The 20,526-nt window shown below is 43.7% G+C and overlaps 1 protein-coding gene across 1 annotated transcript; it reads right to left on the bottom strand.

The window, feature by feature from the left end:
- Positions 1–1,646: 1,646 nt before the first annotated feature.
- Positions 1,647–17,988, bottom strand: LOC143923430 (microfibril-associated glycoprotein 4-like). The gene is made up of 4 exons (XM_077447091.1): positions 17,848–17,988; positions 15,832–15,928; positions 8,262–8,456; positions 1,647–1,993 (listed from the first exon to the last, which is right to left on the bottom strand). The coding sequence occupies exons 1-4, from the start codon at positions 17,872–17,874 to the stop codon at positions 1,734–1,736; spliced, it is 579 nt and encodes a 192-aa protein (XP_077303217.1). The 5' UTR covers positions 17,875–17,988; the 3' UTR covers positions 1,647–1,733.
- Positions 17,989–20,526: the final 2,538 nt, after the last annotated feature.

Here is a 20,526-nt window from a genome sequence, read left to right as displayed (position 1 = left end):
TGCAGACCACTTTAAGATTTCCTAATCCAGATATTGGGAAACTCATTGCATGAAATGTTTCCCGTTGAACTGACACCTTGAACTTGTTGTGTTCCTCAAACCATTCTTCAACCATTTATGCATGGCAAGGCACATTATCCTGCTGAAAGAGACCACTGTCATCAGGGAATACTGTTTCCAGGTACTTGGTTTGCAACAATCTTTAGGTAGGCGTTACGTGTCAAAGTAACATGAATTGCAGAACCCAAGGTTTCCCCAGCAGAACATTGCTCAAAGCATCACACTGCCTCCACCAAAACAAACATATATTGTTTAGAGCAAAGCGGAAGTAATTCTATTCCTAATGCCAAAAGTCCACATTTGTAAAGTCCTTAAATGTGTATTGATAGGGTCTGGATATACTATAGAATCATCCAGATAGAAAAATCACAGAGGAGGGGGTTGTCCACTGTTCAGGGCCAGCCTTGTATGAGGGAGCACAAGCAATCTCCAAACATGCTAAGCTACCTTACAAGCTAGGTAGGTTGACAAAGGAGCTGCACTATCTCTGATCCCTGAGTGCGCCATGCTCCGAAACGCGTCGTGAACATTTTGGTGACCCTATTGCTCCCAGAGCTGCGGTTTAGCGTGTATCCCAGCCCCCGCTCTAGGCTCTCTCCCATCTCACCATCATACAGCCGGTGGAGACAGCTATGCTAGTGGCAGTGACAGCTCCAGCACATGCCCGTATTCGATGTGCCTTTTTTAAACTTCCAACATGTGAGTGCTATTTTACTGTGTGGATTAAATTTGATTAAAAAATGTCATATGTTTTAACTTGATTGAGGGGATTTTGTTATACCCCTCAAATGTTTTTATATTCATTCATAAAATAATGCTGTTTGTTTTTAAGTTGCTGTAGTATCATTCTGGGAGACCACCCATCTTAGAAATGTATGAATCCGATTTTTGCAGGTTCACCCATCAAAAAGTGGTTTGAATTGAATTAAAGAGACGTTTACTAGTGTGTAGGTGGGGGTGTGCTGCAGTATATCTACTAGTCGAAGGTGGCAATATGTCATTACTTCAGGCTGACAGGAGACTATTGAGGACTAATTTTCCTCTGCTATGGGTTCCAGCCAGGCAGACAGAAATATTGGGTACTTCTAGGTATGGATAGCAGATGAGGCCCTCTGCTTCCTCTAAGACCCTAGTATCTGACTTGGCAGTCTATAGGCTACATGCAGTCCTTTGGCATCTAATTCTAAGGGGTTATGGGCACAAGAAAATATTGAAACATTGATTTGTAAAGGGTTGGTAATAGCCATGGCAGACTCCAGTCTGAATCTCTTGAAGGATATCCCCAGTTTCAAATATTCCTATCATGTCTGCCGTCTCTGATGACCCTCTTTAGTATAACATTCACTAAAAATGTTGTGCCCATTGGTGATGTCAAGGGTTGCAATTGAGGACCCTCAGCAAGAATAAAGTAAATTGGCCCCCACTGCTCTAGTAAGACAGATCCAGGACTTGGTGACTGTCCCTTGGAATATGGGTGGTAGGAAGAGTCATCGGACATGTGTAAGCCCCAAGAGGTAGAGTTGTTTGTTGTTAGACATGATAAGAAGTCATATGAGAGCTTATTTTATTTATTTATTTATACCACTAACCGAATTGTGTTGACTCAAATTCAATTTTTTTTTATAATAACACAAGCATCACCAACTTAAAACCTTTTAATAGACCGAACCATTTCAGGCTACTGGCACAGATGGCGCTATCTTCATCATCGTCTCTTTGAAGGAATAGTAGTATCCTTTAGCAGTATTCCAGACCACACCTGTAGCGTACTCCTTGGTGGTACCATTCTGATATTTCCCATTTAGGTTGGCATTGTGACATTTGCTGTACCAGAATCCTCCATGATGTATCTGTGCACAATTGCCGCTGTATATATCTCTGTCATTATCATATGTGGAAAAATTCATGCCAACGTGACCTCGCATTGAATTGCCTGCAGGAAAAAAATGCAACATTAAAAAAAAAAAACATGTATTTAAAGGAACAATGCAGATGCAGAGATACCAGCAGGCCAAATCAAATCAAAACTTTTTCTGTAGTCCGTTCAAATATCTGTTCAACTCTATGTACAATATGTGCAAGTAATAATAAATAAATAAATAATAATAAATAAATAAATAAATAATAATAAAAAAATAATTTAACCACTCACTGGGCAAGTAAACTCCATTCCTAACCAGTCCAATTTTCAGCTTTCATTGCTCTCACATTTATAATGCCAGTTACTCAGTCATGTAACACTGCACCCAAATTAAAGTGGTTTGGTACCTAAAAATGAAAGTTCATGTTATTAAAATCAACAGATAGCATACTTACCTAAACGAACCCTGAAAAAAAAAATATTATTTACTTACCTTTTATTTCTGATGTTTCAGCTGACTTCCGGGTTGTCCTCCCGTGGGAGTAGGCGTGGCTATCGTCCTCGCAATGGTCCCTGGGAAATTTCCCAAGAATCCATGGGGGACAATGAAAGTTTTTCTTTCCTTGTCACTGCTCTCACTGAGCATGTGCAAGATAGAGCGGAGCATGCTGGGAGCCAGACGTCATCATATACCAGGAAGTAAATGCCTGTGGGCTTCAGACGCCCACAGTTAAAATGGAAAACGCCAGAGCAGGTTTTTATAAGTCATCCTGAGGAAAAGATTTGTCGCGCCGGGGGTCAAATAAACGCCGGACGTGGATGCCAATCGAAGGTAGCACTCGCCCACCAGTAAGACAGGTAAGAAAAAAATAAAAAAAGAGCGGAATCCCGCTTTAAATTGTTGCCCTTTTTTCAGACAAATAGTACTTTCTGGTGGTTTTTTATTTTTTGTGCTATAAATGAAAAAAGACCGAAAATTTTGTAACAAATAGTTTTTTTCTTTGTTTCTGTTATAAAATTTTGCAAATTAGTAATTTTTCTTTATAAATTTTGGCCAAAATTTATACTGCTACATATCTTTGGTAAAAATAACCGAAATCAGTGTAAATTATTTGGTCTTTTTGAAAGTTATAGAGTCTACAAGCTATGGTGCCAGGGCCGCTGATAGGCCAGTACAACTGGCCCTGTTGTACCGGGCCCGGCCAGCAGGGGGGCCCGGGTAACCTGAACAGATAATTTTAAAAAAATCCTCCAGCAATGACCGATCAGAGTCCTAAATACAAACAACTAACCCCCTCCCCCCCGGTTTACTTTTTACGTTTTTTTTTTTTCTTTACTGATATCTATGTGGAGAAAAGGTGGCGGCAGGGGAGGGACTATTTTTTCTATTTAGGGCGCGGAAGAATCTCTACCGCGCCCGCTCCTCATCTCCTCATCCTGGCTCAGCTGGCTAGTGCCGTCCCCCTGGCGCTGCGGAGTGATTCCTCTTTCCGCGTGAGAGAAGTAGCGGTGAGGCGGCGAACTCAGACAAGCAGCGGCAGCAGAGGACAAAAAAGAAGCAGCTGGCATCGGCATCCCACCTGACTGTAATTGTTTGTGCACACTCCGGTCCAGGCAGCAGCAGGATTAGGGAAGAAGTGACTCCTTGGGCCCAGCTAACAATGACAAATGTGTGTGCTTGCTTGGGGGGGGGGGGGGGGCTTCAAGATCTACTACTACTGCAGAAGCATCTATACATTATGGCATTAATGGCATGGGTGGCACTGTCTGCAGGAAGCACATGCGTTATGGGCTGCCTGCAGAGACAGTGCCACCCATGCCACCAATGCCGTAATGTGCTGCAGACAGTGCCACCCATGACGTTAACGCATTTGCTGCCTGCAGAGACAGTGCCACCCATGCTGCCAATGGCATTATGTCATTGGCTGCATGGGTGGCACTGTCTGCAGCACAATATGGCATTGGCAGCATGGGTGGCACTGTCAGCAGGTAGCACATGCTTTATGGCATTGGCGTTATGGGTGGCACTGTCTGCAGCACAGTATGGCATTGGCAGCATGGGTGGCACTGTCTGCAGGTAGCACATGTTTTATGGGACATAACGCATGTGCTGCCTGCAGAGACAGTGCCACCCATGACGCTGATCTCGTAATGTGCTTCAGACAGTGCCACCTGTGCTGCCAATGCCGTAATGAGCTGCAGACAGTGCCACCCATGCTGCCAATGGCATTATGGAGGGGCCAGGGGTGGGGCTAAAAGAAGGGACCAGGGGCGGGGCCAGAGGTGGAGCTGAAGGGGGCCCTGTCAGGTAGGCTGTATGGGGCCCCATGATTTCTATCAGCAGCCCTGTATGGTGCCAATCAATAAAAATGGATCACATCTGAACGACCTATCTACAGTAATTTCTTGAGACACTACAAAGCCAGGAAAGTACAAATACCCCCCAAATGACCTTTTTTTGGAAAGTAGACATTCCAAGGTATTTAGTAAGAGGCATGTGGAGTTTTTTTAAGTTGTAGTTTTTTCCCACAATTGTCCCACAATTGTTTTCAAAATTAAGATATTTTTTTCCACAAAATTGTCATATTAACAGGTTATTTCTCTCACATGGCATATGCATACCAGGAATTACACCCCAAAATACATTCTGCTACTCCTCCTAAGTATATCGATACCACATGTGTGAGACTAGTGGCCACATACAGAGGCATTGTACAGAGCACCGTCAGGTGTTCTAGGGACATAAATTGCACATTTAATTTCTTGACTACTTCTAATGCCACGTACACACGACCGGACTTTTCAACATCAAAAGTCTGATGGAATGATTCTGGCAGACCATTCGATCGTGTGTGGGCTGCAGCGGACTTTTGATTTGCAAAAGTCTGACAGACTTTAGAAATGGAACATGTTTCAAATTTTTCCGCCAGAACTCCGCCGGACCCAGTTCCTACTGAGAAATCCGCTCGTGTATATGCTAGTCCGACGGACAAAAACCGACGCGAGGGCACCTATTGGCTACTGGCTATGAACTTCCTTATTCTAGTCCGGTGGTAGGTCATCACGTTCAAATCCGTCGGACTTTGGTGTGATTGTGTGTGGCCAAGTCCGTTCATTCGGAAAGTCCGTCAGAACTCTGTCAGAACTCCGTCGAAAGTCTGTCGGACCTAGTCCCTCGAAAAGTCCGGTCGTGTGTACGCGGCATTACACTTTTGAAGGCCCCGGAGCACCAGGACAATGGAAATGCCCCAAAAATTACCCCATTTTGGAAGTGAAACACCCCAACAAATAATCTATGAGACGTAATGAGTCTTTTGAACATGTCATTTTTTCCCACAGGTTTTTGGAAAACATGGAAAGAAAATGAAAACATATTTTTTTTTTTTTTACACAAAGTTGTCCACTTATAAGATATTTCTAACACAAAGCATGTACATAGCAAAAATTATACCCCAAAACACATTCTTCTACTCCTCCTGAGTAACGTGATACCACATGTGTGAGACTTTTACACAGCCTGGCCACATAACGAGGCCGAACATGCAGGGAGCACCATCAGGTGTTCTAGGGACATACATTTCAAATCTAATTTCCTACCTATTACACGTTTGTGAGGCACTGATGGGCACTATAGTGGCATGGATGTGGCACAGGTGAGCACTGATGTGGCACGGATGTGGCACAGATGACCACTGATGTGGCATGGATAATCACTGATGTGCCATTACTCTCTGTAATCTGTGCTGTATATTATAAAGTCCTGACTACTGCACTCTGTAATCTGTGCATTATATTATATAGTCCTGACTACTGCACTGTGTAATCTGTTCTGTATATTACATACTCCTTACCACTGCACTCTATAATTGGTGCTGTATATTTCATATTCCTGACCACTGCACTCTGTACTGTATATAATATAGTCCTGACTACTGCACTGTGTAATCTGTTCTGTATATTACATACTCCTTACCACTGCACTCTGTAATCTGTGCTGTATATTACATACTCCTGACCACTGCACTCTATAATTGGTGCTGTATATTTCATATTCCTGACCACTGCACTCTGTAATCTGTACTGTATATTGCATACCCCTGACCATTACTCTCTGTAATCTGTGCTGTATATTACTGGAACGGATGAGCACTGATGTGGCATGGATGTGGCACAGATGAGCACTGATGTGGCATGGATAATCACTGATGTGCCATTACTCTCTGTAATCTGTGCTGTATATTATATACTCCTGGCCACTGCACTCTGTAATCTGTGCTGTATATTACATACTCCTGGCCACTGCTCTCTGTAAACCGTGCTGTATATTACATAATCCTGGCCACTGATCTCTGTAATCCGTACTGTGCAATATATACTCCTGACTGTGCAACTCCTGTAATCTGTGCTGTATGATTCATACTCCTCCTGACCACAGTGTGTAATGTCTTAACAGTTGCTGGTTGTTATGTCTGCACACGTGTGAAAGTAGCCTTAGAGGAGCTCGTGTCAAACACTATACCTAAGATATGTAAAAAAAGATAAAAAACAACTTAAACTTTTGACAAATTCGACCCGTGGTATGATAGTACAATGCAATCTAGAGGGAAAGAAATATCACTGCTCCAGGCAGGTCAGTTAGGAATGAACCTCTCCTCTAGACTGGAAGACCCAGGTGCTGGCAATGCATATAGCAATACATTTGAGAAAAATCCTGTACAGCCACACTCAAGAAAATTAGTTGCCTTTATTGTGTAAAAAAATCAAAAATACATGCCACAGCAGAACGGACAGAAGATTAAGCACTGTTTGTAGTGTGAAACGCGTCAGCTCTTCTGCCCATTCTGCTGTGGCATGCATTTTTGATTTTTTACTCAATAAAGGCAACAAATTTTCTTGAGTGAGGCTGTCCAGGATTTTTCTCAAATTTATTGCAATGAAATCTAGAGTTTGGGGTTGGGAGCAGATTTTATAAAAAAGAAAAACGATGTAAGAAGATGATGGACGTAGATAAGGGTACGCCAATATGAAGCAAGCTGCACAAACTGGAAGGTGAACTTCAGCTGAGAATAATACTAAATCTGGACTGCAAGAGAAGAATATCAACATGGTGCGTTCCTTGGAACTCTTAAAGTGGTTGTAAAGGTTCATTTTTTTATTTTCTAAATAGGTTCCTTTAAGCTAGTGCATTGTTGGTTCACTTACCTTTTCCTTTGATTTCCCTTCTAAATATTTTTTTTCTTTGTTTTCTTTGTCTGAATTTCTCACTTCCTGTTCCTCCTCAGTAAGCTGTTCTGGCTGGCTAAACACGGCTCAGATGATGGTGTGAAGTTTACTGAGAAGAAACAGGAAGTGAGAAATTCAGACAAAGAAAAAAAACATTTAGGCCGGGTTCACACCGCTGCGATGCGGGAACGCCGCGAATCCGCGGCGTTTTCCCGCATCGCACACCTCCCGCCGGCAGTTCACACTGCCCTATGCGGACGGCTGGGAGTGTCAATGATATGTTAATGACACCCCCAGATCCGTCCGCATATCGCAGTGCAATCTGCCGACTCGCACAGGAATCGGATCGCATGGTGTGAACACCCATGCGATCCGATTCTGTTGCGGACCAAAAAAAGGGTCCCGTGCGAGTTTGCTGCGGGACCGATGCGAATTCAGCCATACTATCTGTATGGCTGAACTCGCATCGCTACGGAGATCGGATGTGATTTGCGGTGCGAATCACATCCGGATCTCCCCCCGCAGCAGTGTGAACCCAGCCTTAGAAGGGAAATCGAAGGAAAAGGTAAGTGAACCAACAATGCACTAGCTTAAAGGAACCTATTTAGAAAATAAAAAACGAACCTTTACAAGCCCCTTTAATGAATGGATTCCTGTACATAGCTGGATCAGCTATAAAGAAGCTAAATGGTTTTATAGTGTGCCCTTATCACATAAATATTATCGGCAATATTCATTTGTAAGGAAAGGCTAGTTAGCTTGTGTGTGTATTCATGCTTGCAAGAGTTTGTATAACTCGTGTCGTTTTTTCAAAAACTGTAAGTTGTTTGTACATGCACCATTTTTGTTTAGTAAAAGCACATTAATAAACAACAGGGTTTCCGTTTCATTGCTTATCTGCAAAGTAGCTGAACAAATACAAGCACATCTTCCACATTCCATCCAAAACTGAAAAAAAATGGTTTTAGGCTCAAATCTGTGCAATAAAATTAGGACTCCCTGCCCCATTAGAGGTAATTTGTATTGTGTATCTGGTGATGTCTACAATGCAGATAAAAAGAACACTCTCCATGCAGTAACAATGTACAATGTGATCATAAAAAAGTATTTTTCATACCAGCGGGTTTGGTTGGATCTCCCTCTGTAAACCCCTCGATGTGCAGTTTGTAGCCATCTTCCTCAGGGTTGATGGCCAGGCGGGAAAGAGAGAAGTTTTTATAGGTTACATGACGAGCAACATTGTCCCAATCCTTCAGATCAATTCTAAGACGATAGGACTTCTTCAGGGTTAGGAGGTAAATGTTCTGCAGACCTGAAGTGGAGAAACCACAAGAGGTTACCCTAAGAAATATGGTCTGTAAACACATGGGTTGACTTAGGCTACAAGTCCAGGGATTTTATTTATTGTTCTGGAGTTGCGTAACTATATGGCCAAAGCACAAAGACATCCCTCCCAATGATGAAGTTCAGGTATTTCCAGTGAAGAGTACTGTTATTCCTACAGCATACAAAGACATTGTAAATAATTGTGACAGCAGTTTGGTGAAGGCCCTTCCTTTTCCATCATGACTGTGTCCTCCTGCACAAAACCAGCTCCATAACGACGTGTTCAGATTGGTGTGGAGGAACTCGTGTGGCCTCTACAGAGCCTTGACCTCAACTCTACTCAACATCTTTGGCAAGAATTGGCGCACCGATGGTAAACCAAGTCTTCTGGATCACATCAGTACCTGACCTCACAAATGGGCACAAATTCCTATAGACACACTTCTGAGAAAGCCTTTAGAGAAGAGTGGAGGCGATTATAGTAGAAAGGGAAATCTCCATATTAATGTCTATTGTTTTGGAATAGGATGTCCAACAAGCTCATATAAGTGTTATGGTCAAGTGTCCACAAAACTTTTGACTCCATAGTCTGTCATCTACTAGGACTCCCAGATCATTCTCCATCCTTGATTCCCCCAGCGGCTCACCCCTCAGTGGGTAGTTTGCGTCACTGTTTTTTGCCCCAAAGTGCATTACTTTAAACATCATTTGTCATGTATATGCTCATTCCGTTATCTTTTATGTCTTTCTGTAAAATTTCTCTATCCTGATGTGAAGTTATTGCCCTGTTTAATTTTGTGTCATCTGCAAAAACTGAGCTTGAGCTATTTATCCCATCAACTATATCATGTGTGAATAAATTGAGTAGAATTGGTCCCAAGACAGAACTTTGGGGTACCCCACTTACCACTCCAGACTGGTCTGAGTACATGTTATTTATCACCACTCTATGGACAGGTCCCTGTAACCAGTTTTTACCAAGAACAAACCTTATGGTCCATGCCTACAGACATCAGCTTGTAAATGAATAGTTTATGGGGGACAATATCAAATACTTTTGCAAAACCCAGGTAGACTAAATCCACAGGCCTTCCCCTGTCTAGAAGGCACCTCACTTCCTCGTAGAATGTTAACAGGTCTGGTAAGAACAACCTTTTGTAAACCCATGCTGATTACTGAGGAATAGGGATGAGCTTCGGGTTCGAGTTGAACATACGTTCGACTCGAACTTCCGCTGTTAGCCCGTTCGGCGAATTCCGAACGTTATGGGCCGTTCGCGCCAAATTCATGTGGCGTTCACGGCCCACAATGCACTGCGATGACGCAGTGCATTGCTGACTCATGATTGGCCAAGCATGCACTGTGACCCCGCATGCTTGGCCAATCACAGCGCCGGCAGCGAGGAGAGCCATGATTGGCCACAGGCAGGATGCCTGTGGCCAATCATAGCTCAGACCGTATAGTACACGCCCCACACTATATAAGGCCGCCAGCGCGGCGGCCTTGTGTAGTGTGTTGGCGTCTGTAGCAGTTAGTGGGTGTTCTGTGTACCTTCAACACAGTATACACTGATCGTTATCGGCCGATTTTTCGTTCTTGCTCTTCTGTAGTGGTTGTTGTCTGCGTGCCCTGACCGCAGTATACACCGCTATATTCACCTATATAGCTAGCGATATATCTATCTTTTAGAGTTTGCAGTCAGCGGTAGGAGCTTGTGCGTGCTGTCTGCATGCTCTGAACTCAGTATACACCGCTATATCCACCTATATAGCAAACTATCTTGCTCGTTTTAAATAGAGCTTGCAGTAGGCGGGAGGAGCTTGTGCGTGCTGTCTGCGTGCTCTGAACCCAGTATACACCGCTATATCCACCTATATAGCAAACTATCTTGCTCATTTTAAATAGAGCTTGCAGTCAGCGGTAGGAGCTTGTGCGTGCTGTCTGCGTGCTCTGAACCCAGTATACACCGCTATATCCACCTATATAGCAAACTATCCTGCTCGTTTTAAATAGAGCTTGCAGTCAGGGGTAGGAGATTGTGCGTGCTGTCTGTGTGCTCTGAACCCAGTATATCTGAACCCAGTATACACCGCTATATCCACCTATATAGCAAACTATCTTGCTCGTTTTAAATAGAGCTTGCAGTCAGCGGTAGGAGCTTGTGCGTGCTGTCTGCGTGCTCTGAACCCAGTATACACCGATATATCCACCTATATAGCAAACTATCTTGCTCGTTTTAAATAGAGCTTGCAGTCAGCGGTAGGAGCATGTGCGTTCTGTCTGCGTGCTCTGAACCCAGTATACACCGCTATACCCACCTACATAGCAAACTATCTTGCTCGTTTTAAATAGAGCTTGCAGCCAGCGGTAGGAGATTGTGCGTGCTGTCTGCATGCTCTGAACCCAGTATACACCGCTATATCCACCTACATAGCTCTTCTCTATTTGAGCCATCAGCCATCTGCAGGAGTTAGTGGAAGTTGTGTGTGCCTCCAGCACAATATACACTACCCAATTGCTGGTTTTCCCAACTCCCTTCAGGCCATTACCATGTCTGGAAGGACAGCAAGGAGAGGCAGACAGGCGCAAGCCGATAAAAGAGGGCAAGCAGGCTCTGTGTCTAGAGACAACAGTGCTGGTCGTGCATCGTCATCATCAGCACGTGGCCATGGGACACGCTTGTCCTTCTTTTCAGCAGCTTGACATGTTGAGCAGCAACATGCCAACGACTTGGTAGAGTGGATGACCAAGCCCTCTTCATCCTCCTCATCCTCTCTCACCCAGTCTTAGGGTACTAACAAAGCAGCTGCCAACGCATCGTCTTCCCTCCTCTCAATGTCATCATCGGTGACTCCTTCCCTAGACCCACCACGTCCTCCTGAGGAGTCTCCTGAACTCTTTGAGCATAGTGTTGGGTACATGCTCCAGGAGGATGCCCAGTGTTTTGTAGGCTCTGATGATGATACTCAGCTAGAGGAAGGCAGTAGCGGGAATGCAGAGAGAGGGGATGCTCAATAAGGACAGCAATCTGGCAGTCATGTTCCACAAGCTGCAGCATACTGCCAGGTTTGCTCCAGCGATGAAGAGGGAGGGGATGATGAGAGCACTGACTCCACGTGGGTGCCTGGTAGGAGAGAGGAGGAGGAGGAGGAGGCACATGACCAAGGAGGCAGGATGCCCTCCGGGGGCCAGCTTAGGGGCAGCACACCGAGGGGCAGCTTTCGGGCACTCTGCTAGCAGTACACCCACGTCTGATTATAGCAGGCAAATGTCCCTGCCCCAGCTGCTGGACCGGCGAAAGAAGTTCACTCCCAGCCATGCACATGCCCAGCGGTTGAATGCTAGCTTGGCTAAATTGCTAGCACTTCAACTGCTGCCTTTTCAGTGGGTAGACTCGGCCCCCTTCCGTGAGTTTGTACAATGTGCGGTTCCTCAGTGGCAGGTCCCCAAACGCCACTTTTTCTCAAGGAAGGCGATTCCGGCTCTCTACCAGCATGTGGAAGGCAATGTCCTTGCCTCGTTGGACAGGGTGGTCAGCGGTAAGGTGCATATTACCGCTGACTCATGGTCCAGCAGGCATGGACAGGGACGTTACCTGTCTTTCACGGCCCATTGGGTCACTCTTCTGGCAGCTGGGAAGGATGCAGGACAAGGTGCAGTAGTGTTGGAGGTTGTTTCGCCACCACGCCTCCAAAATGCAACTATTGGTTGTGACACACCTCTCTCCTCCACCCCCTCCTCTTCTTCTTCCTCCATGGCCTCTTCCAGTGTTCTGTCCTCAGAACCAGCGGTGCTCCGTAGGCGTTCCAGGGGCTACGCAAATACGCAGGCAAAACAATGCCATGCCGTGCTTGCGCTGGTTTGTTTGGGGGACAGGGGCCACACTGGGGCAGATATTTTGTCAGCTCTGCAGTGGCAGGCCGAGAGGTGGTTGACGCTACGCCAGCTTAAGCCAGGAATGGTGGTTTGCGACAATGGCACCAGCCTCCTCTCCACCCTCCGACAGGGACAACTGACCCATGTGCCCTGTATAGCTCACGTCCTTAACCTGGTGGTGCAGCAGTTCTTGGGCAGGTACCCGGGCTTACAGGATGTCCTGAAGCAGGCCAGGAAAGTCTGTGTGCATTTCCGCCAATCATTTAATGCCTGTGCTCGGCTGGCTGAGCTCCAAAAGGAGTTGAACCTGCCCAAGAACCGCCTAATATGAGACATGCCCACCAGGTGGAACTCAACGTTGGTCATGCTGCAGTGGCTGCACATGCAGCAGAGGGCCATCAATGAGTACCTGTGCGACTATGGCACCAGGACAGGGTCAGGGGAGTTCGGTTTTTTCTCACCACGCCAGTGGGGCATGATCAGGGATGCATGCACTGTCCTGTCACCATTTGAGGAGGCCACAAGGATGGTGAGCAGTGACAGTGCATGCATCAGTGATACTGTACCTCTTGTCCACCTCTTGGAGCATACGCTGCATGGAATAATGGACAGGGCACTTGAGGCAGAACAGAGGCAGGAAGAGGAGGACTTCCTTGCCTCTCAAGGCCCCCTTTATCCAGACAGTGTTCCTGCTGTGCCACCCATCACACAGGAAGAGGATGAAGAGGAAGAGGAGGAGGAGGAGGATGATTGTGTCAGCATGGAGGTGGAGGCTGGCACTCAGCATCAGCAGCAGCAGCAGTCTTGTAGGGATGATTTACAGTCCCAAGAAACACGTGGACTTGTACGTGGCTGGGAGGAGGTAGCTGCGGATCATGTTGTCCTTAGTGACCCAGAGGACTCCGGACCAAATGCCTCAGCTAACCTACGCTGCATGGCCTCCCTGATCCTGCAAAGCCTGCGGAAGGATCCTCGTATTCTTCGGATCAATGAGAGGGACCATTACTGGCTGGCCACTCTCCTTGATCCACGGTACAAGGGTAAGGTTGCCGACCTTATCTTGCCGTCACAGAGGGAGCAGAGGATGAGACATCTCCGGAGGCCTTGCAGAAAGGTCTGTGCAACGCGTTCCCAGAGACTGGGAGGTTACAAACTCCTGGTCCTGGACAACGTGTTGCTGAGGTATCGGTCAGAAGGAGCGGTGGAGAAGGTGGCCGTCTGACCGATGCTTTCAGACAATTTTTTAGTCCGCAGCCCCAAGGTATGATCGGTTCCAGCAACCATCACCAGCGTCTGATTTACATGGTGCAGGAATACCTAGGGGCAAGGTCAGACTTGGACACCTTTCCCACCAAAAATCCTCTGGCTTACTGGGTCTTGAGGATGGATCACTGGCCAGAGCTTGCACAGTATGCAATTGAGCTACTGGCCTGTCCTGTATCCAGCGTTCTTTCGGAACGCACCTTCAGTGCTGCTGGTGGCTTTGTTACCGATCACAGGGTGCGCCTGTCCACTGAATCAGTTGATCGACTGACCTTCATCAAGATGAATCAGTCTTGGTTGGATCACCCACAGCTACCAAGCACCTGAAGCTGATGTAACCGAATAATTTTTTTTGAAGTATCACATCCCTTCAAGACTGCCTATGCTGATGCTGAGTGACTGTCCTGTTATGTTGATTGTCTATCCTCTTCCTCCTCCGCTGATATGTTGGAAGAACATTTCTGGTTCTGGGTGATGCCTAAGGCCCAATTTTTATGCCCCTGTTTAACAGGGGCGTTTAATTACAATTTTTGATGCAATGCTTTGCAGCAGGGCTAATTCCTGCACTACAACTAGAGTATATGGGAGAGGTTGCAGTGTGATGGCACCAGCACCAGTGCTTAAGGCCCAATTTTTCTGCCCCTGTTTAACAGGGGCGTTTAATTACAATTTTTGATGCAATGCTTTGCAGCAGGGCTAATTCCTGCAATAAAACTAGAGTATATGGGACAGGTTGCAGTGTCGTGGTACCAGCACCAGTGCCATCAACCCTATTTTTATATGTTTAACAGGGGCGTTTAATTACAATTTTTGATGCAATGCTTTGCAGCAGGGCTAATTCCTGCAATAAAACTAGAGTATATGGGACAGGTTGCAGTGTCGTGGCACCAGCACCAGTGCCTAAGGCCCAATTTGTCTGCCCCTGTTTAACAGGGACATGTAATTACAATTCTTGATATAATATTTCACAGGAGGGCTCATTCCTGTGCCCACCCAGAGTAACTGTGAGGACTTATAGTGTTGTGGCACCAGCACCACAACCACCAAAGGTCAATTTTTCTACCACTGTTCAACAATGGCATGTAATTACAATTCTTGATATAATCGTTCACAGCAGGGCGCTCCAGCGCCCACCAAGAGTCACTTTGAGGGCTTACAATGTTGTGACAAAACCAACACCTTGTTCCGCCATTTCTGCAGAGCATATAGGGCAGGCCCCTACTTTCAAACATCCAACTTACAAACATCTCCTACTTGCAAACGGAAGGAGACAACAGGAAGTGAGATGAAAAAAGATGGACGACAAAACAAATTATACAGGGGTGATAACCCTTCCCTATGTTTTCCAAAAAGCTTAAAAATAGTTTTTTTGACTGGAGCTACACTTTAAAAATGTACCAGTTGAAAATTACAAACAGATTCAACTTACCACAACAAACCTACACAGTCCCTGTCTTGTTTGCACCGCCTGTATACTGCTGTTCTGAGTATATAGGGCCTGGGGGCCACACGTATTTCCTTTTTTTAATATGGGTACGGGGTTCCCCTTAATATGCGTACATGACCCAAAGGGGCTGGTAATGGGCAGGGGGGGCTACCCATGCCATTTTTCTCAATGATTTTCAACCATATTGCAGGAACCAGATATAACATTAAAACCGCAAGCAGTTTTAAATGGTGTTATTTCCGTTTAATGTCATTTTGTGCTGGGACTGTTCTAAACACGGGAAACACGTGGCACTTCACAGGCATACTACAGACACCCCCCAGGCATCATATTTAAAGGAATATTTCACTTTTTTTTTCACTTTAATCGTCATTAAAATCAGTGCTCCCGCCAAAACGGCCATTTTTAAAAACATTTTAGGCATTGACCCATATCCTCTGGGGCAGGAGCCAGGTCCCCAAACCCTTTTTAGGACAGCATCTTGCATATTAGCCGTTAAAATTAGCACTTTTAATTTCGAACCTTCGAGTCCCATAGACTTCAATGGGGTTCTAAACTTCGTACGAATTTGGGGTCCGTTCGAAAGTTCTGGTGCGAACCGAACCGGGGGATGTTCGGCTCATCCCTACTGAGGAGCCATGTTGTCAAAAGTGGGGAAGGAAAGGGCAGCATTAATCAATTGAAATTCACTATTTTTATGTTGAATGTTTTTATTGCCCTAAAGTCATTGTTTAAATTGAATGTATCTGTGTCAGCTGCTTTATGAAATCTTTACCGAGCCAATACTCTCCATCTGCTTTTCCAAATCCGGCTTTATACTCTGTCCAACCTCGATAAAAGTTCACATTTCCATCAATCCTCCTCTGAAAGACCTGCAACAACACAGTTGACATGCCAGTGGACATGAAAGTAGACTTCAAAGTAAAAACCTTTTTTTAGTTGCAGATAGACATGGAAAGATTAGAATTCCTGCTGGGTTTTTACTTCTATCTGGGGCTTCTTTAACCACTTCAGCCCCAGACGAATTTACCCCTTCCTGAACAGAGCACTTTTTGCGATTTGGCGCTGCGTCGCTTTAACTGAAAATTGCGCGGTCGTGTGATGTGGCACCCAAACAAAATTTACGTTCCTTTTTTCCCACAAATAAAGCTTTCTTTTGGTGGTATTTGATCGCCTCTGCGTTTTTTTTTTTTTTTGCGCTATAAACAAAAAAGAATTTTGAAAAAAATTACATTCTTTTTTACTTTTTGCTATAATAAATATCCCCCAAAAGTATATAAAAAAACTTTTTTTTTTCCACAGTTTAGGCCGATATGTATTCTTCTACATATTTTTGGTTAAAAAAAATCTCAATAAGCGTATATTGATTGGTTTGCACAAAAATGATAGCGTATATAATATAGGGGATAGATTTATAGCATTTTTATTTTTTATTTTTGTTACTAGTAATGGCGGCGATCTGCGATTTTTATCATGATTGCGACATTATGGCGGACACATCGGACAATTTCTGACATTTTTGGAACCATTGGCAACAATCAGTGTGATTAAAAATGCATTGATCACTGTAAAAATTTCACTGGCAGTGAAGGGGTTAACACTAGGGGCGATCGAGGGGTTAACTGTGTTCCCTGGGAGGTGATTCTAACTGAAGAGGGAGGGGACTAACTAGAGGAAATGACTGATCGTGATTCCTAGCTAATAGGAACACACGATCTGTCACTCCTGTCAGAACAGAACAGGGAAGTGTGTGTTTGCACACACTTGTCCCTGTTCTGTGTCTCCTGGTCACGATCGCTCGTGGCCGGCAGTCATCGCGACCATTGGCCACGAGCATCGGCACCCCCTCGTTGTGCAGCTATCTGGACCCTGCAAGCCCATGTACAGTTATGTGGTTTCACGCAGGGGAGCTAACCTGCCGCAGTACAACTGCAGCGGCTGGTCCGGAAGCCATTAAGGAGATTTCCCCTCACTTTCTGTGCCATTGACAATGGTTTTACTAGACAACAAGGGAGTAAAAAACAGCAAAGGGGACAGAGACAGCAATAAAAAAAAGTTCCAGAGCATTACAATCAAAGATTTTCTGGGAATTTTTCGATTTGCTTGTGTAGTCAGATGAAGGAAAACTTTAAACAAGCTCAATAGCTCTGCTGAGGTGGCTTCCATACAGCAAGGCTTTCCTCAATAGGCACCAGACTGTACCCTAAACCATAGAAATATAAAAAGGAGAACCAGGCCAAAACCAGTTGAAAGAGTCCAAGATCATTTTAATTGTTGGGAAATAAGTCATATAAAACAGTCTAGACGTTCCAAGAGGGCTCAACACATGATGGGATGAGGATGGACTCAGAGAAAACTGTTACTTCACAGATAAATATTAGAAGCAGGGTAAGGAGTTATAACCCTTCCTTACTCTAAAAAACAAGTTAACGTTCTGTGTTAAGGATATTTAACATCTGGCCCATCAGCAGGCTTGGGGGGGCCTACTGTACATGATGGGAGAGATATTAAATACCTGAGGCACTTCCTGCCATATATTCTTCCCCTCCAGTGTTTTACCCCCAATAGGCTTGTTCTGGACAGTCATTAACACCAAGGAAGACATTTGGGTGAGCAGAGAATAGTCTTCACATTACAGAAAAAGTCTAGTTGAATGTGAATAACCACTGCTGCCTATATTGTAACCTGGAGGAGTGAGTACCTTTCCAGACAATCAGCAAAGTCAACACTTTTTAAAATAGTTGAGAGGATGATAACGGTTGGGATCAGAGTTGGGTTAGTGAGTACTCACCGTCCAGGGTCCATCTTTTCCGGTCATATCACAGTACACAGGTATTGGGGTTTTGAGCCCCCCGGGGTAGATGAGATATACTCCATCTGTCCTCAGACCTTGAGCCCACACATCAGAACAGTCATGGGGGTAACAACTTTCAGTACAAATATTAACTGGAAACAGAGGATACAGAAGGCATTAAAGTAGACCTGAACTCAAAAAGTAAAGATTTGCAGAGTTATATGGGAAATTTGAAACATTTATTGTGCGTAAACTGTACCCCGAGAAAATAACAATTATAGAGCGTGGGAAGAGGTAACCAACCTCACGGGACTTTTAACGGTATCGAAAATTACATATTTGTAAAGAAAATCACATAGACATCACTCACGATAAGCTTTAAATAAAAAAATTCATAGAAATGTATTATGAACAAAACAAATAATAACAAGTTTTGCTAAAAAAACACCTGCACAGATACAAATCCACACAATACATGATAATTTTGAAGAATAAATTTAGAACTCAGTCAGTGTGCTATGATGCTCAACATGTTTCACTCATAGACAAGTTTCTTCAGGAGCTTTAAATATCATTGACATGTGTAATACTGTATGGATAGACATATAAAGAGAATTGTTAGATATAAGGTGCATATACAGTGTTATAGTCATGGTTTCAAAAAAGAGACCAAAAATGGATATAAATTACTACAAAGAACAACATATATATATATATATATATATATATATATATATATATATACCACCAGAGCTAACTTTCGCTCTTGCTTCTGGTTTGTTTTTTGTTCTTTATCTCTATTAGATCAGATATGTCTTTTGCACTGTGAATTGAATCCTATTCCGGGTCTGAGTGGCTGGGGGTTATATCTCCTTATGGAGCCGCAGATTGGCTATGGTTGCCCTTTTTTTCTCACTTGTTTGGGTTTTTATCTATTCAATTGATTCTATCAGGTAATTAAACTATTTACTTTTTCAGATCATTTATTTATTTCATATATATCACTAAATCTGCGATCCCAAATGAAAATATCATTCTCTATAGATTATAGTTCTTTTTGTTTATGTATCTAGACTGATACTCTGAAGAGTTTCCCTGCAAGCACTTATTGGCCTGGACGTTCCCCATCTATTTATCACTGAGGCTCTCCATTATGGTTTTCATTTCATTCGGTTATTTTTGATCGAATTACTTTGCGAATATACAGTGGGTGAGTATGGGATCTTCCAGCCCTTTAATCTTGAACGACTTAGATGCCCTAGTTATTGTGTTTATATATATATATATATATATATATATATATATATATATATATATATGTTGTTCTTTGTAGTAATTTATATCCATTTTTGGTCTCTTTTTTTAAACCATGACTATATCACTGTATATGCACCTTATATCTAACGATTCTCTTTATATGTCTATCCATACAGTATTACACATGTCAATGATATTTAAAGCTCCTGAAGAAACTCGTCTATGAGTGAAACATGTTGAGCATCATATCACACTGACTGAGTTCTAAATTGATTCTTCAAAATCATCATGTATTGCATGGATTTGTATCTGTGCAGGTGTTTTTTTTAGCAAAACTTGTTATTATTTGTTTCGTTCATAATACATTTCTATGAATTTTTTTATTTAAAGCTTATCGTGAGTGATCTCTATGTGATTTTCTTTACAAATATGTAATTTTCGATACCGTTAAAAGTCCCGTGAGGTTGGTTACCTCTTCCCACGCTCTATAATTGTTATTAAATGTTTGGGATGTGGTATCTTTAAGTTTTGGTGGCTCCACTTCGTTACGGAAATTTTGTACCCTGAGAAACATGTAAATGTTGGCTTTATGTACAGTTAAATTAATATTCCCATTGAGATACTATGGGGCTTCTTCTATGGTTATAACTTTTGGCTGTATTTGGGTTTTAAATTGTAACACACATAGACATACAATGATTGTGGTTGTTGGGTTTTAGAACATCAGCCATGTTGCAGATGACCTATTTAATAATTGAAGGAAGCAAATGTTTAAAGGAGATGCTGGCAATTGTAATAAAGACCATATCATAAATATCTGATTGTACATACTGTTGTCTAGGTTCCTTGGCACCTTTTCAGCAGCCTGGTAGGCTATGCGTATGACCAGTAGCACAATAAAGGGGGTGAGAAATGATCCCCTTAGACCCATTTTTCACCTGGTGAGAAATGACATGTTTAGGCCTATCATAATGTCAGCCAATAACAGCAGCAATAACTGTAAATACTCACAGAAAACAAGGTGTAGTTTCCTTTAAATTTGCGTCCTGCAACTTAAGTCAGTATGTTGGGTCGTGTCCGGGTTCTGGGTTGGGCTCAGTTGGTACCTTGGGTTGTGTCCTAGTTCTGGGTCTGGATCAGACGATATGTTGGGTTGCGTCTGAACTCCAGCAGCGAACACACGTCATATTTATATTCAGTGTGAGCCTGTATATCACAATAGGACAATGGTTGGGACACCACACCTTGAGAAGACACATCCTTTCTCCGGGTACATGACTTCCCTGTTACATCCGTGTCCTGTTTACTCTGGCGTGCATGTAAAAGATCCTAAAAAATTGGAGAATTTGATTATCAATTAATTTTAAAATAGGTAATAATTGAATTTACTGATGGAATGCAACATACCAATTAGTCCAC

The sequence above is a fragment of the Lithobates pipiens genome, unplaced genomic scaffold (assembly GCF_037356315.1).
Source record: "Lithobates pipiens isolate NorthernLeopardFrog02 unplaced genomic scaffold, aLitPip1_a1.2 Scaffold_22, whole genome shotgun sequence".
Lineage (NCBI taxonomy): Eukaryota > Metazoa > Chordata > Amphibia > Anura > Ranidae > Lithobates > Lithobates pipiens.
This window is presented reverse-complemented; position numbering and strand designations above follow the sequence as displayed.